The following is a 23,905-nucleotide window of genomic DNA, read 5'->3' as shown; positions in this document are numbered from 1 at the left end:
TCGTGACGTTATCCTTAAGGAAGCCCACAGTTCCAAATATTCCGTCCATCCTGGAGCGGACAAGATGTACCAGGATGTAAAGGCAAATTACTGGTGGATAGGCTTGAAAAAGTCTATAGCCACCCATGTGGCTAAATGTCTGACGTGCGCTCAAGTTAAAGCTGAGCATCAGAAACCGTCAGGTTTGCTGCAACAGCATGAGATTCCCACCTGGAAATGGGAAATGGTGACAATGGATTTCATTACCAAGCTACCTAAAACGCCGAAGGGAAATGACACTATTTGGGTGATAGTTGATCGACTGACTAAGTCAGCTCATTTCCTACCCATTAGAGAAACTTTCAGTTCTGACATGCTAGCCCAACTGTACGTGGATAAAATAGTAGCCCTGCATGGCGTACCAGTATCCATCATCTCTGATAGGGATACCAGATATACATCTCACTTCTGGAAAAGTTTCCAAAGGTCATTGGGTACGCAGCTAAATTTTAGTACAGCTTATCATCCTCAGACGGATGGGCAAAGCGAGCGTACTATTCAAACCCTCGAGGACATGCTTCGTGCATGTGTGATAGACCTAGGAGGAAGTTGGGATAGACACCTGCCTCTGATCGAGTTCTCATACAATAATAGCTACCACACCAGCATTAAGGCTGCGCCTTTTGAGGCACTATACGGTAGGAAGTGCAGAACACCCATTTGTTGGGCAGAGGTAGGAGACGTTCAAGTATCAGGACCCGAATTAGTCCTGGAGACGACTGACAAAGTTACCCAAATCACGGAGCACCTAAAAGCTGCCCGTGATAGGCAAAGGAGCTATGCTGATGGTAAGCGAAAGTCCCTCAAATTTGAGGTTGGCGATAAAGTTTTGCTCAAGGTATCACCTTGGAAAGGGGTAATGAGACTTGGCAAGAAAGGTAAGCTAAGCCCAAGATACATTGGACCATTCGAGATCATCGAATGTGTAGGATCAGTGGCTTATAAGTTGAACTTACCTAAAGAGCTTAGTGGTATTCACAATGTGTTCCACATCTGCAATTTGAAGAAGTGTCTGGCTGATGAATCGCTAGTCATACCACATACAGATGTGCATATTGATGAAAGCTTGAAGTTTATAGAAAAACCTGTGTCGATTGAGGACCGACAGGTAAAGAAGCTTCGAAGGAAGCACGTACCCATTGTTAAGGTTAAATGGGAGGGCCGCAGAGGTCCTGATTATACGTGGGAGTTAGAATCCACGATGAAGGAGAAATACCCTCAATTATTTCAGTAAATCTCGAGGTCGAGATTTCTTTTAAGGGGGTGAGGATGTAACACCTCGAAAATTCCTGTCCATTAGAATAAAGACACATGTCATGTGTGACAGACGTGTCGGAGAAACCGGATTTTAATAAAGAGATATGTGGTAGGATTTCTAATAAAAAGGGGCGTCATGTATTTAAAATACCTCTGAACGACCCAAGGGCGACACGCTATTAAATCACCTCTGAGCGACCCGACATTTTTTTTATAAATCACAAGATCCTTAAAATCAATTGATGATCATCTAATACGATAACCGGTTGCTCTCGAATAAATAAAGTTTCATCTTTATTAAGGGCTATGGAATTATAGGTTGTTACTACTCCTAATCTAAATAAAATCCTGGTTAATAAGTTTTGTTATAGTTTGGCCAACTTCTATGAAAATCCAAGACTCATCCTTGGTAATCTCCGTCAAATTTTCAAGACTCTTATGAGTTAAATGGGATGGGGAACATGTAAGAGTCTTCCCTTCATGCAATGGCTGTGTAAGTGGTCCCACAAGCTGCAAAAGAAATGCATGTTTCGAATTTTGTGTTATTTTGACCAGTTTGATATGATGTGGGTTTCTTTACAACCATGAATATTTATTGTTTGATCGGTTTAAAACCTACTCGAATTTCTTTTAAGTTTTCTCATTGGAAAAATGAAAAAGTTTCCATTAGTATTATTAAATTAGAAGATGATAAGTTTTCATTAGTATTATTAAATTAGAAGATGAAAAGTTACCATCGGTATTATTAAATTGGATTTATCACAACATATAAATGAATATCCATTATCTTAGTTTTTTTTAATTGTAGTATTAATATGAAAAGTTTCAATGAATGGTTTCAATTATTTAATTTTATTATATTATTTAATGAATCTTGCTTTATGTCTATATAATTAAGTTATTTGTGTATGGCATATAACTCAGTATTTTTGTTCTCAAGATATACTTTATCTTACTTAAGCTTAATTACTTTATACTTTTAATTATGGGATAAGAACTCGCTATCAAGCTAAGCATCGTATTTATTTATTGTATACAAAATTAAATCAGTATATTATTTTAAAGGTCTTTGCTATTAGATAAACATGGAGTTGTATTCTCACACATATATTAGTTTCTATCTTATGTTTAGACAAAATATGTAACTTTAGAAAATTATTGTTAATCTATTTGTCTTGTTTGTACATTAATAACACATGCCTTAAATGATAAGAATGATCAAACCATATAAACATATTCTAAGTCGATATTAGCTTTTATTACACGTAAAGCGCATTTTTTCAAATTGTTGATTCATGAACCAAAACTATTTTGTAACATGTGTTAACTGAATTGCATAATATTTCAATATCAACTAAATCAACTAAGAAGTTTATAATTGTGCATGATATTATCACATATTATTTGGTGTAACTAGTAGGTTTCTTTATTTCGTATTGAATATACTTAATAGATGTTTCTATTTTTTTAATGTGAGAGCAACAAATATTATTATAAGATATGCATGTGATTGGTTATGACATGATAGGTTAATATATAATTTGTATATTTTGCTTGAATGTGATGACATATTATTATTTCATAAGGTTTTATTATAACCTTGTTTTATTTGATGACATGTTATAATGTTATTGTAACACCTCGAAAATTCCTGTCCATTAGAATAAAGACACGTGTCATGTGTGACAGACGTGTCAGAGAAACCGGATTTTAATAAAGAGATATGTGGTAGGATTTCTAATAAAAAGGGGCATCATGTATTTAAAATACCTCTGAACGACCCAAGGGCGACACGTTATTAAATCACCTCTGAGCGACCCGACATTTTTTTTATAAATCCCAAGATCCTTAAAATCAATTGATGATCATCTAATACGATAACCGGTTGCTCTCGAATAAATAAAGTTTCATCTTTATTAAGGGCTATGGAATTATAGGTTGTTACTACTCCTAATCTAAATAAAATCCTGGTTAATAAGTTTTGTTATAGTTTGGCCAACTTCTATGAAAATCCAAGACTCATCCTTGGTAATCTCCGTCAAATTTTCAAGACTCTTATGAGTTAAATGGGATGGGGAACATGTAAGAGTCTTCCCTTCATGCAATGGCTGTGTAAGTGGTCCCACAAGCTGCAAAAGAAATGCATGTTTCGAATTTTGTGGTTGCATGGTCAAGACTTAAAAGTTTGCAAACTTTTGTCTTCTGGCCATCGCTTACGGACCGCAAGGCCCTTGGCTTACGGTCCGTAAGCAGGGTACCTGGGAATGTTCCGCATGGATCGGTTACGGACCGCAAAGCCTTAGGCTTACGGTCCGTAAGGTGGGCACCTGAACCATGTTTCAGTAAAGTCGGTTACGGACCGCAAATCATGTAGCATACGGTCCGCAAGAGGTCCTTACGGACCGTAAGGCCTCAAGCTTACGGTCCGTAAGACCGTCGCTGGCAGTATGTTTTGGACAGCTGCCTGTCCAGCCCTTTAACCGACTTAAAACGTAAAATTCTGATTCTATGGGCTTCCTAGGCAGTATATAGACCCTTAGGGACATTTGGGTTGATCTTGTAACTACCCTAGAGTTGCTTGGCATGATCTTGGGGCATTGGGTTCACTATAAATAGAGTTCAAGCTTGTTCATTTGAGACTTGCTCATTTGGAACCTTGGCTAAAGAATTTCTGGAGCTCCTCTGGTCACCACCTCACTTTCTTAGGCTCTCTAATCCATCTTAGGACTCTTGTAAGTGTCCTTAACCATCTTTAATCGTTTCTAGCTTAGTTAATTAAGTAAAAGTCAAACCGTCGTAATTAAAGTTTGACTTCGTGATTAAGCATAATGTGCTTTGTCTAATCACGAATTAAAGATACCTTTAGGAAGGTAATTAAGTGGGTAACAAACCCTTAAAAGGGTATTTCCAGATTCCCACTCTAAGCATGTCAATTGTCGAGTCAAAGCTAATTATAAAAAGTCAACAGAATGCTTAATTTCGAATTAACGCATAATTAGCAATGTAGGTTGTATGTAACCTGTTTGAACATGAATATAACTTGGTAATAAGCAAAAGAACATGTTCCAACATGTTCAACTTGACAATTTTCTGTTTAGACCCGGTTCGGAACCGAAAGTCGCATAGTTTGACTTTCGCTTTGACTTTCAGTTCTGACCCGTTTTAGTCAAGATTAAAAATACCTTAGAGCTACTTTTGAACCTATTAATATGTTAGTATATCCTCCTGTGATTATACAATGTGGTTCATTAGATATCTTGTTCATATGCATGTTTCCGTTAAATGCCCATATGTTGACCATTATGCCCGAATGTCCAAAAATTATAATTTTTGAAAATGTAAAAGGGTAGACACCTTAGTTACTGAAATATAAAGTTGTCCCCAAAATTTGACATCAGTTTGAGGTATAGATTAAGAGTTATGCTCATTAGCGTAATTAGAAGCTTTCTTAATAAATAATTAGCGTATTTAACGCATAACCTATCTAAACCCGAATTTATACCAAAACTTTATACCCACTGTTATATAATAATATTTTGGGAATTTTAAAGATTTTTATCTATTTTTAGGCTGAGCATAACTAGAGGTTCTAAGCTTATTTCGGCTTATGCCGGTTTTACCCTTTACGGTCATAAAATGAGTTTTACATAACCTTTTGACCCCAAACCTTTTCCTACTGATTTTTTATATTAAATATGATATTTTGAGCCTTCTGGAAATATAAAAATATCAGCTTTCCTTTTAAAACCCGGAAATGGCTCCAAATCGCCTTTTAGGCATTTTTACGTCATAGTATATGTCAGAACGAGTTTATATATAAAAGGTCTAATACCTACTGATATATTTTATAAAAATATATATTATAACAGTAGACTAAAGTTGGAAACTCAGATTTTCCGTTTTTACCCTTTTAGCCTATGTAAAATTACCAAAATGCCCTTATGAGGCGTAAATGGCGTTCAAAAACATTTGGGGCGTATTTGGACATACCTTACTGATATTACAATATATTTGGTGCATATAATCTCAGGAAACTTGCATATGACTTATGTGGTTACTCGTTATGCACTTTCGCGTTCGGATCGGTTTATGTGACTAGTTCACGCATATTAGCCGAAACGGGTCAAACCATATCATCTAAGTCTCAAAATTCAGAATGTGTTTAGTTTACCCATATTATACAAGTATCCAAGCTTGTAGGGTCTAAATCACATTCCTTCCCCGTTTTCGCATTCCTCGCGATTAAACCATACTTATTCTTCGAAACTAACCGGTCTAAGCTTAGGCTATATTAAAAGACCCGTTAGGATTCTAATAGGTTATTATAACCTTCGTTCCAGAATAGGAGCCCAGTAAAAGACACGTGCATTTCTGAATTTGTGGTTATACTTGCTCAGGTAAATACTTTTAACTTATTTTCCCTTATACGGGCTTGGGGGTACGGTATATAAAATACCGCTTGGTCGGGCGATTGACCCCATCTCATTAGTAGTTGGGTATTATCAATGGGACCCGTTTAAAAACTTGGTGTTGTTTGTTTTTATGCCTTTGGGAGCTTAATGACCATGTCCCGGATATCCTTGGCATCATTTTTGGCCACGACCTTGACACCCGGGTGTAGGCGTACACCCGGTATTATGTCCATTATTTCTAAGGTATTAACGTTGGCTTCCCGCCGCGGACTTATACCATGTGGTGTGTCATTTAACCTTAAACCCGATACGACTCGGGCGACTGAACGGTTAACAAACATGTAAATCTTTTACAAGTTTAACTCTGATTAATTATTCCCAAGTTATAAAATGTTTTGTGCCTTGTGCATTTAAAACAAATTTTAAATATTTTCAAAATGAGTCAGTTAAATTGTATTTACCAGTGCAAACTGACGTATTTTCCCCAAAAAGATTAAGTGCAGGTGCTATACGCAATAGGCTGGTTTCTCCTTAGCATTGTAGAGTCTCACAAGCTTTTGGGATGCATGTATCTGTTGAACAATTTCTTTCTTTTTCTTCGATCCGCATGTGGATCTATTTTGACTGGTTGTGATACTTGATATTACAATTAATAGTTGAAATAAATCTATTTTCATTTGCTTCCGCTGTGCATTATAATTTGTGTTGTTTGACATATGATGATATTAACTACGTCACGTAATCCCCCACCGGGCCCACCGGTGACACGTGGAAATTAGGGGTGTGACAGTTATGTATTACTTGATTTAACTTTGTAATATATGTTATATATTGTTAGTATGTAGATATTTTTTTTGGATAAATTAAGCAAATGAAAAACCAAAATTTGTGATTTATCATTACTCTCAAAAAATATTATAAATATGTTCACGTATGACATTCAACATGTGTCATACTCTTTGAAAGGTCGTCATATGTTGACCAATAAATCTTATACAAGTCGGTAATGTAAGTTTTTCTCAAATTATATATTAATAAGAAAAGAAGATTGTTTTTAAGGAAAAACAAGATAAAGTTTTCCATTGGTCACACCTTAGATATACTCTTTAAATAGCAATATCAAATAAAAAGTTTGAAATGATTTCATATAATGAAAAGCTATGAAACATTTTTTTTTTTTTGGCTTTCCTTCGTTCTTCGAAGTGAGTGTGACTACATATTGATTATTGTGATCATGGATGTAACTGACAAATGGTATGATGATCAGATTAATAATGAAATCGATTATAAAACGTGTAATGATGGTCATGCTAATAACAAGATAGACCACCAAAAGAGGCGAATAAAGAGAGTGATCATATGAGAATAAAGTATTGAAAGTTTGAGTTGCTAATACGATGTTGTCTCATATTTTATATGTTTAGTATACAAACAATGTGCACATAAAACATAGTGCAAGTAATACATATATGATCATATGCTCATAAAGTAGCAATATTATTAAAGAATATTCATGGTTATTACTAGAATAAAAGTTGTGTGGAGCTATCCATTCCCTAAAGTGAATGTAATGAAATAACGATCAGTGAAATGTCATAATCATGTAATAACTAAGGAAATTGTAATAATTCCACCATGAATGTTCTATGATTATTCCTTGAATAAATTGTGATGATATAATAATTAGTGCAAAGATCGTGATCATGGTAATTGAGGAATGATGCTCATGTAATGAGATCAACCATGTTTATATTGCGATGACTATAAATTGATCGTTATAAAGGTCATGATCATGGTAAATGAGGAAACTGTAATGAACCTCAACCATGTTTATATTGACCACAAGAAGTGGCAATATAAGGGAGTGATTATACAAGAATAAAATATGGAAAACATGTTATAATATGAATGATTGAAATAATAATTGTTATTCTCTTGTATTTTTATTTGTGTATTGAACAAACACGAGTGAAACTTAAAGCATATATATGATGATCACAAACCCGAAGTTTATGGTTCATAATCATTTAATAATTGGCATGACCGGTTAGACCATACCGAGTCTAGATGATGTGAAAAATATCAAAGAACTAGAAGATTCTTCATGGTACTTACACATGCAATATTTGCTCTCAAGGGAAGTTAATGATATACCAACTAAAGTATGGTTTAGATCCCTAAATATTTTGGAAATAATAAGGGAATATGTGTATCCTGACATGATACCATTTAGTATTCTGAAATCGATGCATCGTCTAAATGGTTATCAAATCCACAACCTGAAGCTTGTGTGATTGTGGCTTAGCTAATGTGATAGCAAGCATATTAATCCAGATTAGTATATTTATTTGATAATAGTGAATTTGATTCCCAAGTTATTAACGATCATGAATAAGTGTTATTGTTGAGATGATCACTAAACGTCTACTATTGGTTACAAAGCCAATGATCATGGGAGGAGCAAAAGTTCATTTAGGTACATGTAATTTTATATATAGTACCATCAATTCACATCAAGCCAATAAGTTATAGTTCTCCCCATACAGTTGGTTTTTGGTCAGGAACCAAAGATGTCTCATCAAAGATTTTGGTTGTGCGATACATATTGAAACTCATCCACCACACCGCACAAAGATGAGACTTATAAAAAGTATGAGAATATGTTGGGTATAAATAATCGTCTATGATTAAATACTTAAAGCCATTAGTGAGAAAAATTCGTTTATGGCTCATTGGTTTTCACTTTAATAATTGAATGTTCCCAACATTAGGGGGAGATAACAAGCAGTTGGAAAGTGAAAAGTGAAATGAATTATCATGTCATCTTGATCCTCAGACTATAAACTATGAACTAGAAGTTTAAAGTATAATTCATTTACCAATAGTAAAGAACAAATTACCAGACAAGTTCACTGACCTAAATAGAGTGACTAAGTAAGTCACATAATCAGCTGCTTATGCTCCAATTATATTTGTGTCCCAAGAGGACACAATATATTTTTGTAATGAGTCTATTGCACGCTTAAAGCGTGGTAGACTAGTTGATTCCAATAATAAAATTCCTCGAAAATTGGAGCAAGTAATTAAGATGGTCAAGTCGAGGTTATAGTAATAAGATCTCCTGAAGAAATAATAGACATGATGGTTCAAGAAGAACCTCAGGTACCTGAAAATAAAGAGATCTCGCCAAGTTGTATCATGTCTAAGATATATATGGAATCGAAATAAAAATCGACGTCGTTATACTTTTGTATATATTGTAGCGCTTAAAATGATTAAATGATGAGGATCAAGATTTAAGATCTGCCTATGAATGAATATTAAGAAATGATTGGCCAAAATAGAAAGACGCAAATAAGGCAGAGTTTAGTTCTCTAATGAAATGGAAAGTTTCTGGACCAACAGTCCATACAACTGAAGTTGTAAAATATGCTGGATACAAAAGTGTCTTTTACGCGAATCATGTGAAAATCAAATTAAGTGATATAAGTCAAAATTGTTGGCACAAGAATTTCACAAATACTTATGACTGATTATGAGAAAACGTATTCTTCAGTGGTGGATGCATTGACTTTCCAATATCTTATTAGTCTGGTAATATATAAAAGAGAATTGACACACGTCTTATGAATGTTATGTATCACTTGATACTAAGTCATATAAAATAAGTTCTCGAGAATATTATGATTATTATATAAATTCAGATCTGAATACATATACATGTTGTATATGTTATTGAATTGAATATAATTGGAACTCCCCATGAGTATCCTAAAGCATTTGAGTGCTTAAGAGGTTAATTGAAACACCTTATAGATGTATTTATAGTGCACCAACACTCCAATAAACATACATAGAAAATGTGTACCTAGTTATTATGGCATCTCAATGTACACTGTGTACAAACATGGTACAATATGAATTTTGGAGATAAAAGCAAGTGTTCTTGATATTTTTGCATATGATATAGATATCTATGTGTTAAAAGGGCAAGTTTATATAGCAAAACTTCTAAGAGTGAAAGCACATGCATATTTGGATAAGATGAAAAGAATTCCCTCATGGATTGATAATGCTAGAAGCATTAATGATGTCAAAACCTCAAGAACGTACTATATCAAGTTCATAGAATATGTATGGACTAAAATAGTTAGATCGAGTGTTATACAACTCGAGATATTTGCATAAAGAGGGATATAAGTTTGATTAAATTAGCCATGTTTTATCGACGTTCTACTTTTAAAAGTTCACTATAATCGCAGTTTACAGTGATGATGTCTAGGCATCATCGAGAGAAATTGTCGAGCTTTTAGAGGGAGAATTTTTGAATGACCTTGGCACGGTCTAATTATTTTTGAACTGTAGTTCGCATATATATATATGTAATTATATTTTACCAATCCCCCAAGTACATCTAGAAGATGATGTTTGGATATTTTAGTAAGGACATAGTTGAACCTTAAAGTATGTTAAAGGTTGTTAAGTCATTTGTTATAAGAAATGCCTATCATTATCTCCTACCAAAGTTGAGATTCTCATTCTAGAAGTACCATCGTTAAATGCATAAAGTGCATTAATATGTTTTGCTAGCTATGTATGGTTATAATATCTTTCACTTGACCATATTGTCATGATATAACCTTTGTCAAGCGAAGAGACATTGAAATGAGTTCAAAGAAATATTTCAGGTATAAACGATATTTGATTATATTTTACTAACCCATCAAAACAAGTTTGGTTAGTCTTGTAGTTGCAGGAATGTAACAAAACACAGTCGTGGACATATGATATTTTTTTGGAAAAAGAAACCTAAAGTCTCGTTAGAAGATTATACAACATTGCTCAACATAAAGGATTGCACATTAAGGGATCAAGCGACAAATCATTCGCTACAAAAGCTTTATTCGACTTTCAAGGAAGATGGACACACATCACTTAAAGGATACATGTTAAAATGAGGGGGAGACTTACTCAAGTTGCACTCTTTTTCCCTTGACTAAGTTTTGTCCCATTGGGTTTTCTTAGTAAGGTTTTTAATGAGGTAACACACCTGATCCAAAAGTATCAGGGGGAGAAAATATGCGCTGCACTCTTTTTTCCTTAGCTATGGTTTTATCCCACTGGGTTTTCCTAGCGAGGTTTTTAACGAGGCAGCATCACCAAGCGTATTATAAGAATAATATATTATTTTGTCATGTGGATAGTCAAGGGGAGTGTTATGAATTATTGTATATTTATTGTGTGACTATCCACTTGTGTTATGACTCTCCATATACTTAACTCCCATCTCTCCATATACTTAACTCCCATCTTGTAAGCCTATAAATAGAGGCATATGTAATCCCTTTTAGATATCAATAAGAATAAGTTCTTCAATTCTTCTTTCTATCTTTCTCTCTATGATCTTCTACAATTCTTGTTTACATACATCATATATTGGTTGCTATTAGGCCATTGTTTTGTAACACGTTATCAGCACGAGTTACTTTTGATGATGGATCACATTATCATAAGGTATGTCATTAATTTGTTATTGTTATCATCTTAAATCTCTCAAAGAATCCATATTATAATTCATACAATTTTGGATATATTGAGATTTATATAACTAATATTGTTGTGTTTTCGAATCTAAGTAAACGAGCTTAAAGAAATGCTACAAAATTTTAGAATGTAGAAACTGCTTCATATGAGTCGACCGTCCAATTGATTTGTCACGTTCAGTTTTTCGTTGGTTTACTTCAATGGGTCGATGCCAATCTTATGTTTGTTTTTGTTGTTGAGATATCATAATCAAATAATCCGTTAAAAAGTGTTTAATTTCATCTCATATTGTAGTTCATAACTTTTGGGTATACCACTTTGCATTGTCTTTATTATTGTGTTATTTTGACCAGTTTGATATGATGTGGGTTTCTTTACAACCATGAATATTTATTGTTTGATCGGTTTAAAACCTACTCGAATTTCTTTTAAGTTTTCTCATTGGAAAAATGAAAAAGTTTCCATTAGTATTATTAAATTAGAAGATGATAAGTTTCCATTAGTATTATTAAATTAGAAGATGAAAAGTTACCATTGGTATTATTGAATTGGATTTATCACAACATATAAATGAATATTCATTATCGTTTCTTTATGCAGCTAGGGGGAGTGTTATGAATTATTGTATATTTATTGTGTGACTATCCACTTGTGTTATGACTCTCCATATACTTAACTCCCATCTCTCCATATACTTAACTCCCATCTTGTAAGCCTATAAATAGAAGCATATGTAATCCCTTTTAGATATCAATAAGAATAAGTTCTTCAATTCTTCTTTCTATCTTTCTCTCTATGATCTTCTACAATTCTTGTTTACATACATCATATATTGGTTGCTATTAGGCCATTGTTTTGTAACAGTTTCAACATTAATGTTAAGTCGTGGTCTTTTACTCACTTTAGTAGTAACTCAGCCTTGTGTTTAGTTAAAAACATACAATTTTACCAAAAAGTACATTAAAGATTTAAAAAAAAAAAAAACTGTGTCACAATAATCATATACTTTATTAAAATAAAGCAGTCTACAAGATACTTTTTAAGCATTTAAACCAGTTTTGACCCATTTAATCAAGTCAAATCATTCTGCCCATTATATTTGTGGCTAAGTTCTAATATTTTAACAGATTTCACTCGATAAAGAGAAATACAACCCAAATCAACCCGGTAAATGAATTGAAATTTGCCACTACTTATGAGGTTGAACTAGACCCGCATAGTAAAGAACAAAGTCGACCAACCAGGGACAACCAAAGGATGGGAATGAATGTTGCTCTATCCAACAAGCATTCATCAAGATCACTTTCAGTGCCTACCTTCTTCGTGCCCGATCCGGTTGGTAGGCGTCCTGAAGTTAATGCCGTATGCTAAGAGGGAAAATGCGACATCTAGTTGTCCCAAGATTACTTTTAACCAAAGCAGATCAAATGAAGTCTGATTATATCATGCCAAACAAAGTTGAGTGACAATAATCATTTACATTTATTCCAAATCAGAATCGAAAAACCCAGCATCCTTCATCTCAGAGTAGTATGCATTATCCAAAAGCAAATCTTCCTCCTGAAAACACCAAAATCATATCATTTGTCCAGAAAAATAGCATTCTTCATTATACAACCAAAGCAACAATTCACACACACATACCTGAAAGAAATCTGCTAGGAAAGTTATATAAACAAAGGGAAGATAGAAAGTGTGGTAGCAGATAACAACCAAACTATACAGCCTGCACAAATACAATAATTATAATACAAACTAATCATTGCATGGTACAATGTTTTTCTAAATATAATAGTATGTTTTTCACTTTTACGTACCAATGTCCGAATCCCACACCAATTGCAGCAAGCCCACAACCAGATAACGCTATCCCAGTAATCACAAACATGACAACAACGTAATTGTAAAATGCTGGCCTAGCTGCATAAAGAAACGATGGCACGTTACGTATTGGCTTGGCAATTTTGGAAAATATAATACAGATTAAGATTGAAGTGGACGTTATAAGAGTCGACTTACGAGGTAGCTTATCTCTCCACGTTGAGTAATGCACAAAAAGTATATAACCATATGTACATGTCAGCAATAGCTTATCAACTGTCCACAAGCCCCATTTCCCTATATGGGTGGTTTCGCCATCCATGAAAAGTGGAATGTGGAATCCAAACACACAAATTGCCTGATGGCATAACGTGAAAGCATGAAACAAGAAACGGTATACAAAAAGGTTAATAGGTTATTATATAATTAAACTAGTTAATACAGATAAACAGGCACAAGATGAAAAATGTTTATTACCTTTAAAAGTATGTCTGCTCCAACAATGAGCCCTGAAATAATGAATGTGTGAGCTAATGCTTCCAGCCCGCTCGCATAACTTTCTTGCAATAAGAAGGCTACCAAGCTAATCTCTAAACATAGTGTTCCCAATGCTGTGAGCAATGACAACAAGTTCCAAGATAATTCCTTACCAGGAACGCACTGCCATACCTGCATCAGCATAATCCAAGATCACTACACAGCCTCTTATAACCCAAAAATAGACATTAAATGTAAATTGATAACATACAAGAAAAGTTGGAAAGAATTACGATATTTATAATATCAAAACAATGTTAGTAGTTCATTTGAGCGAGGTTCATAAATCCAAACAATCTAAAATGCCCAAAGTTGTAATACTTGGTAATAAAATGACATGTGTGTTACACTCATTGGTGGATTTTCACTCTATTTAACAACGATGTTGTAAATAGATGCAACATGCAGTATGAACTCAACCTATTACCATTTTTACCCATGTGCTTTATATTAAATAAAGAACAAAGTCACAAAACTCACACTATATGCATAGATTCAACAGCATTTCAATTCGCTGAAGAAAACACAAGCATATTTTGTTATCAAAGCTCCTAGGTGAACATATACCTATCCACAAAGTATCAAACTCTGAGTGAGTGAGTGAGTAGACTAAATAATATGCTCTCCTTTTCTTTTTCTTGGTCAAAAACTACCATTCCTAGATAAATCATTCAAATAGTAAACTTGGCAAACCAATCTCATTTAAATATACTAAAAGAAGCAGTGTGTGAAAATTAACCAAAACCGAATTAACCGAAAGTCGGTTATCAGATATTTTTTGTACCATCGGTTAACCGACATTAACCGAACCGAATCATTTATATTTTCATATATTTCTAGCTTTTTATACTTTCATTTCATGTATTTATGCCTCCATTTCATTTATTAATACCTCCGTTTCATGTATTTATACCTCCATTTCTAAATACATCCATTTCATGTATTTATACATCTATTTCATGTATTTATACCTCCATTACATGTAAATCTAAGCAAAAATTTTAGCCCTTATTTGATTTGATTATCAACCGAAATTAACCGAACTGAAAACCGACAAATTAACCGAACCAATTAACCGGTGACTACGGTTACGGTTAATGCTAATAACGACGGTGCACAGCCCTACACATACATGTTGGAGAGCAGAGCAATTTGTATGCAACGTATGTATCATTGTTATTTCTCAGCCTAGACTGTACTAACCACCAAATTTATGGGCTAAATAAATTAAAGTGACATGATCATATCTCTGGGCTAAATTAATATAAATTTTCTTTGATCACTAGAACTAGATCCTATTCCTATAAAGTGGTACCTGAAGAGAACACCATGCGAGATTAAGAGTAGCAGAGAACCAAAGAAGAACATAGTAAGTGATCATAACATGTGAGCGACGATGACGGAGCTTCTTGATGTTCTTTTTCAGATGAAACCCTAAATACAGTACAAATAATACCGCAGGGATGGATAGAATGGCGGTGTACCATAACCCGTGGCATTTGTACTCACTTAATGATGATGATAATGGATCATGATGATTGGTGTCGATTATGTCTCCTGCTGGAGGTAAATATTCGCTTTGATTGTTCACCATATCTTCTACATGCTACAGAAACAATAGATTGACAATTAGCAGCATCAATGATGTTGAAACCCTAATTTTGTGTCGCGTTTAATCGATCGGAGTGTCTTCGATTTTGCACCCAAGAAACCCTAATTTGTGCCCTGTGTTGAAATTGTCGAGCTTGGTAGTTGACGTACGGATTGTTTATGTTTCTACCGATGATGAATCTAAAAACTTATAGATGCATTCTATGATATTAAATCAATTTTCATTTGTCCCCCGCTAGAAAGCCGTCATTGAATATTTACAGAGACCTGACGCTTAGGATTTCTTAACTATTATTCATATTGAAGGTTTGGGTCCAACGTATGTCAGCAGTGGAGTACCGGTCAATCCTCAAGTACCGTTTGATGATCCTCATATTCCCGAATGATGAAACGTGTCCAGTCTGTCGTAAAGCATGCCTGGATAAATACGGGGAGCATGCGTTACACTGTAGAGAGTTGCCGGGGTTTAAGTATCGGCATGACTTTGTTCGAGACGCGTTAATGGATATTCTCAGACGAGCAGGGATCTCGGCAAAGAAAGAGACACCGGTTAATTTTCTTACAGACCCGTCGGAGGGGAGATCCACCCTACACCCGGCTGACGTGCTAGTGTTTGGTTGGGAGGGTGGGAAACATGCTTGTGTCGATCTCACAGGTGTTTCCCCCTAGTCAGGTTCCGGGAAAATAGGTTTGTGGCGAGGCAAGCGGTACTGAAAGCACAGTCGAAGAAGGTGGAAAAGCACGCGAAAGCTTGTGAGGATAATCAGCATGCATTTGTCCCCTGGCATTTGACACGTTCGGCTCCTTGGCGCCGGAGGCAGCTCGGTTCTTGTCTAGAGTTCAGCGTGTGGTCCACAACAACTTTTCGACCCCTCAGGGGCGAGGGTTTGTTTTTAGTAGATTAGGGTTTTCTATTCAAAAAGGGATGACGACGCAGTTTGTTGCTCGTCTACCTGCTATCCTTATGTAATTTTCCCTGATGGTTGAAATGAAATACTTTCAGCAGTAAAATATATATAGGGTTAGGATCATGTGAGAAGCACTAGGCTAGTTGAGAAACTTGAGAAACATTCTGGACCACACATTTTCCCTAAGCTTTTCGTAATATACACATATAGTATATTTTACAATTGACTATATACATATATGTATATTGTCAAATCTTGAATTATACACATATGTATATAGTCAATTTTAAACTATACATATGTGTATATTACGAAAAGCTTAGGAAAATGTGTGGTCCAGAATGCTTCTCAAGTTTCTCAAATAGGATGGACTTCTCTTAGGATCCCTACCCTATATATATATATATATATATATATATATATATATATATATATATATATATATATATATATATATATTCTTTTAACTAAGTTGCAATGGTCACTTTGTTACTTTCATTTACAAAGAACTAGGATAGATCAGCCAAAATCAACCTTCGAAACCGAAGCCAAAAAAGTGGACGCCGTTCGAGGAGGAAGCCTTAGCAAAGACATATATTAGCTCATCCACACACCCCGTTAATGGTATGTAAAGTTAACTTTAATTTTTTAGCATATACTTTTTAATATTAATTTTTTTGTAATATATACTTTTGTTAAATATAGGTAACAACCAAACCGCGCGAGGGGTTTTGGAAAGCAGTATTATCAAAGTTCCATGAGATAATGGAACAAGGACCATATCGAGATCTTGACTCGATATCTTCGAAGTGGCGAAAGATGAATACGGTCGTGAACCGGTTTTCGGGGGAATATAATAAAATATATACAAGTGGGCGACGTAGTAGGATGAGCGATGAGGATGTCTTCAAATCGGCAATGGATAAATACAAGACGAACCATAGAGCCGCTTTCCCACACATTCGGGCTTGGGAAGTTTTACGAACGACCAAGAAATGGGCGCCGGTTCCGAATGAGGTTGAGATGGCAAAACGACAAAAATTCTCGGAGACCGGCAGTTTTAGTGCCGGCGGCTCGGACGCATGTTGTCAAATTAATTTAAACGACGACGTCGAATTTGACGAAGAAGAGTACGTCGTACGAGAGGAGGAACGTCCTCCGGGCCGGGACAAATAAAAAAAGGAGGCATCTATAAAGAAAAAAACGAAAAGGGTGGCTATTCGAAGATGAAGTTGTTTATGGCCCAATTCAAAGCTTATACGGAGGTCACGGCCCAAAAGGCGAAGGCGAAGGAACGGGTGGTCGAAGAAAGGGTACGCGTGGCGAGAGAAAAGGTACGAGTGACAGGAGAAAAGGTACGCGTGGCCGAAGAAAAGGTTAGGGTCAACATAGAAAAAAACGAACTCAAAGAATGGGACATAATGACGACCATGTTGATAGTTATCTCGAACAAAAACGCGCTACTTAAAAAAATGCAAGAGAAAATCATGAAAAAGTATAAAAGTTAGGAATTTTTTTAACTTATGTAATGTTTTGTTTTTTAATATTAATGAATTTATTTTTCTATCTTATTTAATAAATGTTAAAAAAATAGATAAATTAAAAAAAAAGTAAATTTGGTGGGTAAGATCATCCTCTCATTTCCGGTTTTTTAACATGACGGATCATCTTCTATAGGACTATGATGTAACGCCCACATGACGGATCATCCATGATCACCATTATCATTATCCTTAGTCGGTTGTTTGAAATCTGGAAAATATACCCGTTGGAGAAAAGCCAAACAACCTAATTTAAAACACACAATACAATCACCCGACAACAGTACACTCGCCGCATGGGCCCCTGGTCAGCCTCTCATGTCCACCCCCACCATTTAATTTAATGCTCTTTAAATAAATAAATAATGAATCCAAGTTGACATTTTTTAACAGTAAAATATTTATAAAAATGATAACATGTTTAAAATACAAAAAACCTGTAAATTAAAAACATGTTTACGGATCCATAATTTCAAGAGAAATTGGCCTGTAATAATCCCACTTAGACCTTATTGGCCATTAATAATCCCACATCAGAATATTCCCTCCACCAGTCCCACCTTTCACCTATTTTTCCTATAATGGTCCTCCGTTAAAAAACCTTAATGAAGTTAAACTTTTTTCCAAATTACAAACAGATTTTTTAGGGCTTTTGATTAGAACGACGATACGAGTCCATTGATGTAAAACTTGCCTCGAAACGGTGCTCCAAAAGATGAAAACGACGCTTCAATTCGGGTGTTTAAAATTCCAATTAACCAAAATCAAGTCACTTGGAGCACCATTTCAAAGTAAGTTTTACATCAATGGACTCGTATCATCGTTCTGATCAAAATCCCTAAAAAATCAGTTTGTAATTTGGAAAAAAGCTTAACTCCGTTAAGTTTTTTTAACGGGGGACCATTGTAGGAAAAATAGGTGAAAGGTGAGACTGGTGGAGGGAATATTCTGAGGTGGGATTATTAACGGCCAATAAGGTCTAGATGAGATTATTACATGCCAATTCCCCCAATTTCAATCATAATTAAGGTAATTTACATGTGTTCTCATTTCTGGTAAGTAGCGGCGCATTTCATTACCATCTTACAAAAAAAATTGCATAGTTATATCTTGGGGTAAGATAAAACTTGAAAATCATTAAGTTCTATGTTTGATTCTCACAAGTAAATTTTAGTGTTTTACCCATATTTTTCAATTGTTGGGTTTTCTCTTGAATTGGTGTTTCGACATTATAGCCTAACAGAGATGGATATGATTGGATGATTTCACTAGTGATACGACGATACTCTAATAGTTAATCAGTGATCTAAATTTGTCGTTTAAAAAAAAGTAAACTGCCATTTTGGTCCCTGAGGTTTTGTCACTTTTGCCACTTTAGTCCAAATTTGAAACCTTTTGCATCTGGGTCCCTGTGGTTTCATTTTTTTGCCATTTTGGTCCAAAAAGAAAATCAGCTGATATTTATAAAAAGAACCTGGTTTTTTGTCCTTTGCACAGGTTTCTTCCTCTCAACTATCCCCCACCTCCTCATCTCTCTCTTCCATCAACCTCCACCACCACCAACACCACCACCGTATCCTAGCCACCACCACTAAATCGAGCCCCACCACTACCGGATCCGGCCACCACAAACCCACCACCACCGAATCCAGCCACCACAGCCCCACCACCTCCTGATGCGAGTAAGTTCTTCATCACCAGAACAGGAATTAGGGCCAAACTTAACACGAGGCTTTGGAGTTCTCTTTGGCGACCCGTCACAGCCCTTCACTTCTCCTTAATCGTTGGACACCAGGTAATCAACGACTTTGTTTGTAGCTAAATCTGATTTGGTGAGAATGGTGAAGGGTGGGGTTTTGATTTGGTGACGGGTTGAATTGTTTGGTGTCGAATTGTTTATGTTACTCGAATGGTGGTTGAATCTGCAGAGGCGGTTGGGGAAGAAAGGGGTGGCGGGGGTGGCTGTCAGTGGTGGTGGGGTTGGTTAGAGAGAGAGAGAGAGAGAAAGGGAGAGAGAGAGAGAAGACCCGAGTTGTTGAGCCAGAGACAGGAGTAGCAAATTTGGGGATTGTTGTTGGTTCAATTGGACGGTTTGATACCGAATGGTGACCGAATTGATGTTTAATTGTAACAGGGGAATCGCAAGTAACCTCAACATGATCCAGATCTGAGCATATACCACGAGCAGGGGTGGCGGCGGAAGAACAATTAGGGTATTATGGTTGCATTTAGGGAAGATGATAGCTTTTATAAAGTCAAACCAAGATTATATTTGAGATTATAGATAAAAATAAACTTTAAATTATTTGAGTTCATGACCATTTTGCCCCTAGGAAAAGGACAAAAAAACGTGTTTTTGTTTTGAGAAATATCAACTAATTTACTTTTTGAACCAAAATGGCAAAAAAAAATGAAAGCACAAGGACACAAATACAAAATGTTTTAAATTTGGACTAAAGTGAAAAAGTGACCGAATTCAGTTTGCTTGCTGTTTAAAAAAAAATAATTTTTACATTATTATACATGCCAATCATTTCGGTAATTCCTTTTTCCAGAGTGGGAATATCCAAATTCAGATTTATATACAACTCACAATGCATTCAGTACATCCACATACCAATAATTTTCTGGACAAGACATCTTTTTCTCTTGACAGAAGACTACACTTTTCATTTAAGGTTTTAAAGCTACCCACATACCCTCACCATCCTCTCTTCATCTTCTCCGATCTTCTTGCTCTTCTGCATTCATCATAACAATTAATGGCTGCTCAGCTTCTTCTTCTGCTCATTTTCTCCATGGTTGCTCACTCTAGTAAGCATTTCTTTTTTCTTTTCCTTTTTTTTTCCATCATCATGTTATACAAATAATAATAATAATAATATTAGCAAACAACATGACTTGATCTATAAATGGCTGGTAGTTGTACGGGTTGCAGTTATGGTAGTTGTACCTTAGTATTTTTTTAAAGAAATATATGTTAAAAAATGACTATACACATTCCCTTTGTAGCATTTGAGTCTATAAATAAAATTAATAAATCCTTTCTTTCTGGTGTCATATATTGTGTTATGAAATTTCTACATTGCTAGACTTGTACTTTATGCTGTAAGAGTTGTACATATAATAATTTCATCAAGAACAAGCATGCTATATAGACTTGTACATTGTGCTTAAAAGTTGTACATTTGCAAACCATATTCAACCATGTGTGTGTATGTATAGGTGGAACTTGGTGTGTGTGCAAGAAAGGTGGAAATGATAAGGTTCTACAGATGGCAATAGACTGGGCGTGTGGAAATGGTGCGGACTGCACCCAAACGCACCAAGGTGGGAAATGCTACAACCCAAACACTGTCATTGACCACTGCAACTACGCTGTGAACAGCTATTTTCAGGCCAAGGGTCAGGCTCCTGGCTCATGTGATTTCAATGGTGCAGCCATGGTTACCACCTCTGACCCCAGTTAGTATACTATCCTTGTACCCAAACACTACCTTATCTATACACACTGGCAAGCAAGCTTACATGTATTTTAATTAATAATTTCCTTTTTGTTTATATGTATCAACAGGCGCTAATGGGTGTACATATCCTTCTTCTGCCAGGTATTTTATTCTCCTTCTAGGTTATTTGAAAAATATTGAGTTTTATTTAAAAATGGTACCATTAAATTATACGAACAACTTTCGACTCATTCAAATAACTAAAGACAAATAATTAAAGTAATTTTTATTACACTAGATCTATACATTAGTGTAATAATAATTACCCTAGCACAGTCATAACTATTCTTGTTATTTATACCATTCGTAAGTTAAAAGTTTATACTAGATCTCACCCCTGTTTTTAAATATGTAATATTTTGAATTTGTAAAATATATTGTTTTTTTTTTAAATCCAAGAGATTAAAAAGTAAAATCCAAAAATCCTGGGCAAACCAAAGCCGCAAGCCGGACAAAACCTCTTTAATCTTTAACTTTTTGAGAATATCTAGGAAATGGCTTTTTGACTAGCTTGTAGCACCATCAAAAAAAAAAAAAAAACTTGTACCTCCACTAGTACAGTATACCACCACTATGGGTATCCAATGTCCATGTGGTTTTTAACCATCTGGACCTCCATAACTGGTCGACAAAAGTGAAACTACCCGTATGACATTCGATGACATCATCATGCAACCGACACAGATCTCGTCAACCATTTATCCGTGTGGTGCCTACGGACTCACGGTTAAGTTTTCAATGTAACAATACACTTGGAAGTAACTAAACATTTTATTATCAAAATATTCAAAAACAAAAAAATATAAACCAAAATATCAAACCAAAATGCATGTTCAAAATTTCAAACAAATTCTTTTGGGTAATTAAACTACCCACACCATCACGGCATCACCTAATCACCCAAAGTCACCTCATCTCACTCCGGAACCCAAATCCATTGCGGCGTGTACCTGTTATACCCGTGCAACCCTATTTGTTTGTGCCGTTTTCCACAAAAGTTAAACTCCACTTGCTATATCCGGGTTCTATTACCCGTGGTTTGAAGCTGCAAGCTTACGGGTAGGGACAGCGGCGGTGTAACCGTGGGTACAGGAAAGTGCCCCGAGCACACCCTTACAACATGTTACAAGCAAATCTGTATGAAAAGTTAATTTGCGCAACTTTAATATTAAATTTTTCCTTATGTGATTTATCTCCTAACCGGTTTTGAATATCAATTATGATATATAATAATTATTTTATGGAATTTACAATTATAACTTGTAGAGCCATAATTTGTGTTCTCTTTAAACTTATGCATTAATATTAATATTATTATAAAATTGGTAAATTGTAACTTACACATTAGAAGTTGTACATTGTTTTACTTTCTTAAAAGTTTATACAATTAGTTGTAAGCATTTTCCCATGGAACTCATGAATTAGGAGGTGTTTGGGTAAAGGTTATTTGACACAACTTAAGCTGTTTCAAAAGGCCCTAGCATTCTAGAAATGCAACTTTAGCTTATTCTACTTACTACTTTCCTGTTCAAGTACATAAGAAAAGAGGCAAATGAGACGAATAAGTAAAATCTAAAGTAGGATTTATTTTCTTTTGATCAAAAGTAAATTCTTGCTTTTGATCCTTTTTCGGCTATGTAACATAGTGCACAAGTTACAATCGTTTAAAGCATTGTTTCTCATTTACCAAAGGTAGATTAGATTAATCAACTGAAATTGTGGGTGCAGTGGAATGACCAATTCGCCAGGCAACACGAGAACACCGGGTTCCACCACTGTGACAGCGGGCAGCACCACCACTTCTCCCTATGGCAACAACCCATCCAACACCGGCGTGTTAGGAGGCGGTCTTGGCTCGGGAATGGGTCCGGGAGCAGGTATTAACACGGATGTTAGCCACGGGTTCATGATAGATCAAGAAACCACCACTTTTCGTTTCTTGGCTATAATGGGTTTAACACTTGTAATGCTTTTGTGGGGTTGATGAATATGTAAAGTAAGTAGTAAGGGTACAAGTGGGTAATGCATGTATGTGGTTTAGAGGATTGTCTAAGACAAGGTTAAGTTTTGGCTTTATTTTACCCGTTGTCTATATTGGGACATTATTAAGGGTCTATGTTCCTTTTTGGTGGTCACGACTCATATGATATCTACCACTTTCAACTATCTTTTATATGTTAATTATATGTGAGTGTGTCAATTCCATGTGGACCAACAACAATATTCCGTGGAATTATGATAAAATAATTCTAACAAACTGTAAATGTTAGGATACTAAAAAAAATTGTAACATATCTCTATACGTGGTAAATGAAATCGTCCTAATCGAGTTTATGAGTTAGGTTGCATTGTAACTTTGATTTCTCTTAATCTTTTGGTCATGTCATTAACATATAACCACAAAGTAGAAAGAAAAAACCACTAAGATAAACGATAGACGAAAGTTCGTGTCCGCTGACGCAAAACATGAAGAGAATTGCATCATCGATTCGCTAACGTGACACTTATCTAACATGGGTGCAAAAAACTCGAAGAGAAATGCGTCGATTCGCTAATGTGACACTTACCTAATATGGGTGCAAAACTGGGAGAGGTGTGCTCACAAGTGTGAGAGTGTGATTATTTGATTGGTATGCTAGTTTTGACATAAAACTTAGAGATATGTGTTCATTGATGCAAAAAGTACATAATTTTGGGCACATGACATGTTTTGATTGAATAGATGTTTT

The 23,905-nt window shown here is 35.3% G+C and overlaps 2 protein-coding genes across 2 annotated transcripts; one reads left to right on the top strand and one right to left on the bottom strand.

Annotated features, from left to right (window-relative positions):
• Positions 1-12,318: 12,318 nt before the first annotated feature.
• Positions 12,319-15,408, bottom strand: LOC110879719 (protein CANDIDATE G-PROTEIN COUPLED RECEPTOR 2). The gene is made up of 6 exons (XM_022128236.2): positions 14,926-15,408; positions 13,551-13,742; positions 13,272-13,431; positions 13,070-13,172; positions 12,897-12,978; positions 12,319-12,812 (listed from the first exon to the last, which is right to left on the bottom strand). The coding sequence occupies exons 1-6, from the start codon at positions 15,202-15,204 to the stop codon at positions 12,735-12,737; spliced, it is 894 nt and encodes a 297-aa protein (XP_021983928.1). The 5' UTR covers positions 15,205-15,408; the 3' UTR covers positions 12,319-12,734.
• A 4,921-nt stretch (positions 15,409-20,329) lies between these two features.
• LOC110879720 (PLASMODESMATA CALLOSE-BINDING PROTEIN 1) lies at positions 20,330-23,343 on the top strand. The gene is made up of 4 exons (XM_022128237.2): positions 20,330-20,484; positions 20,896-21,135; positions 21,245-21,278; positions 22,905-23,343. Exons 1-4 carry the CDS (start codon positions 20,433-20,435, stop codon positions 23,158-23,160), a joined length of 582 nt encoding a protein of 193 aa, XP_021983929.1. The 5' UTR covers positions 20,330-20,432; the 3' UTR covers positions 23,161-23,343.
• The last annotated feature ends 562 nt before the right edge of the window (positions 23,344-23,905 follow it).

The sequence above is a fragment of the Helianthus annuus genome, chromosome 9, assembly GCF_002127325.2.
Source record: "Helianthus annuus cultivar XRQ/B chromosome 9, HanXRQr2.0-SUNRISE, whole genome shotgun sequence".
Taxonomy (NCBI): domain Eukaryota; kingdom Viridiplantae; phylum Streptophyta; class Magnoliopsida; order Asterales; family Asteraceae; genus Helianthus; species Helianthus annuus.
This window is presented reverse-complemented; position numbering and strand designations above follow the sequence as displayed.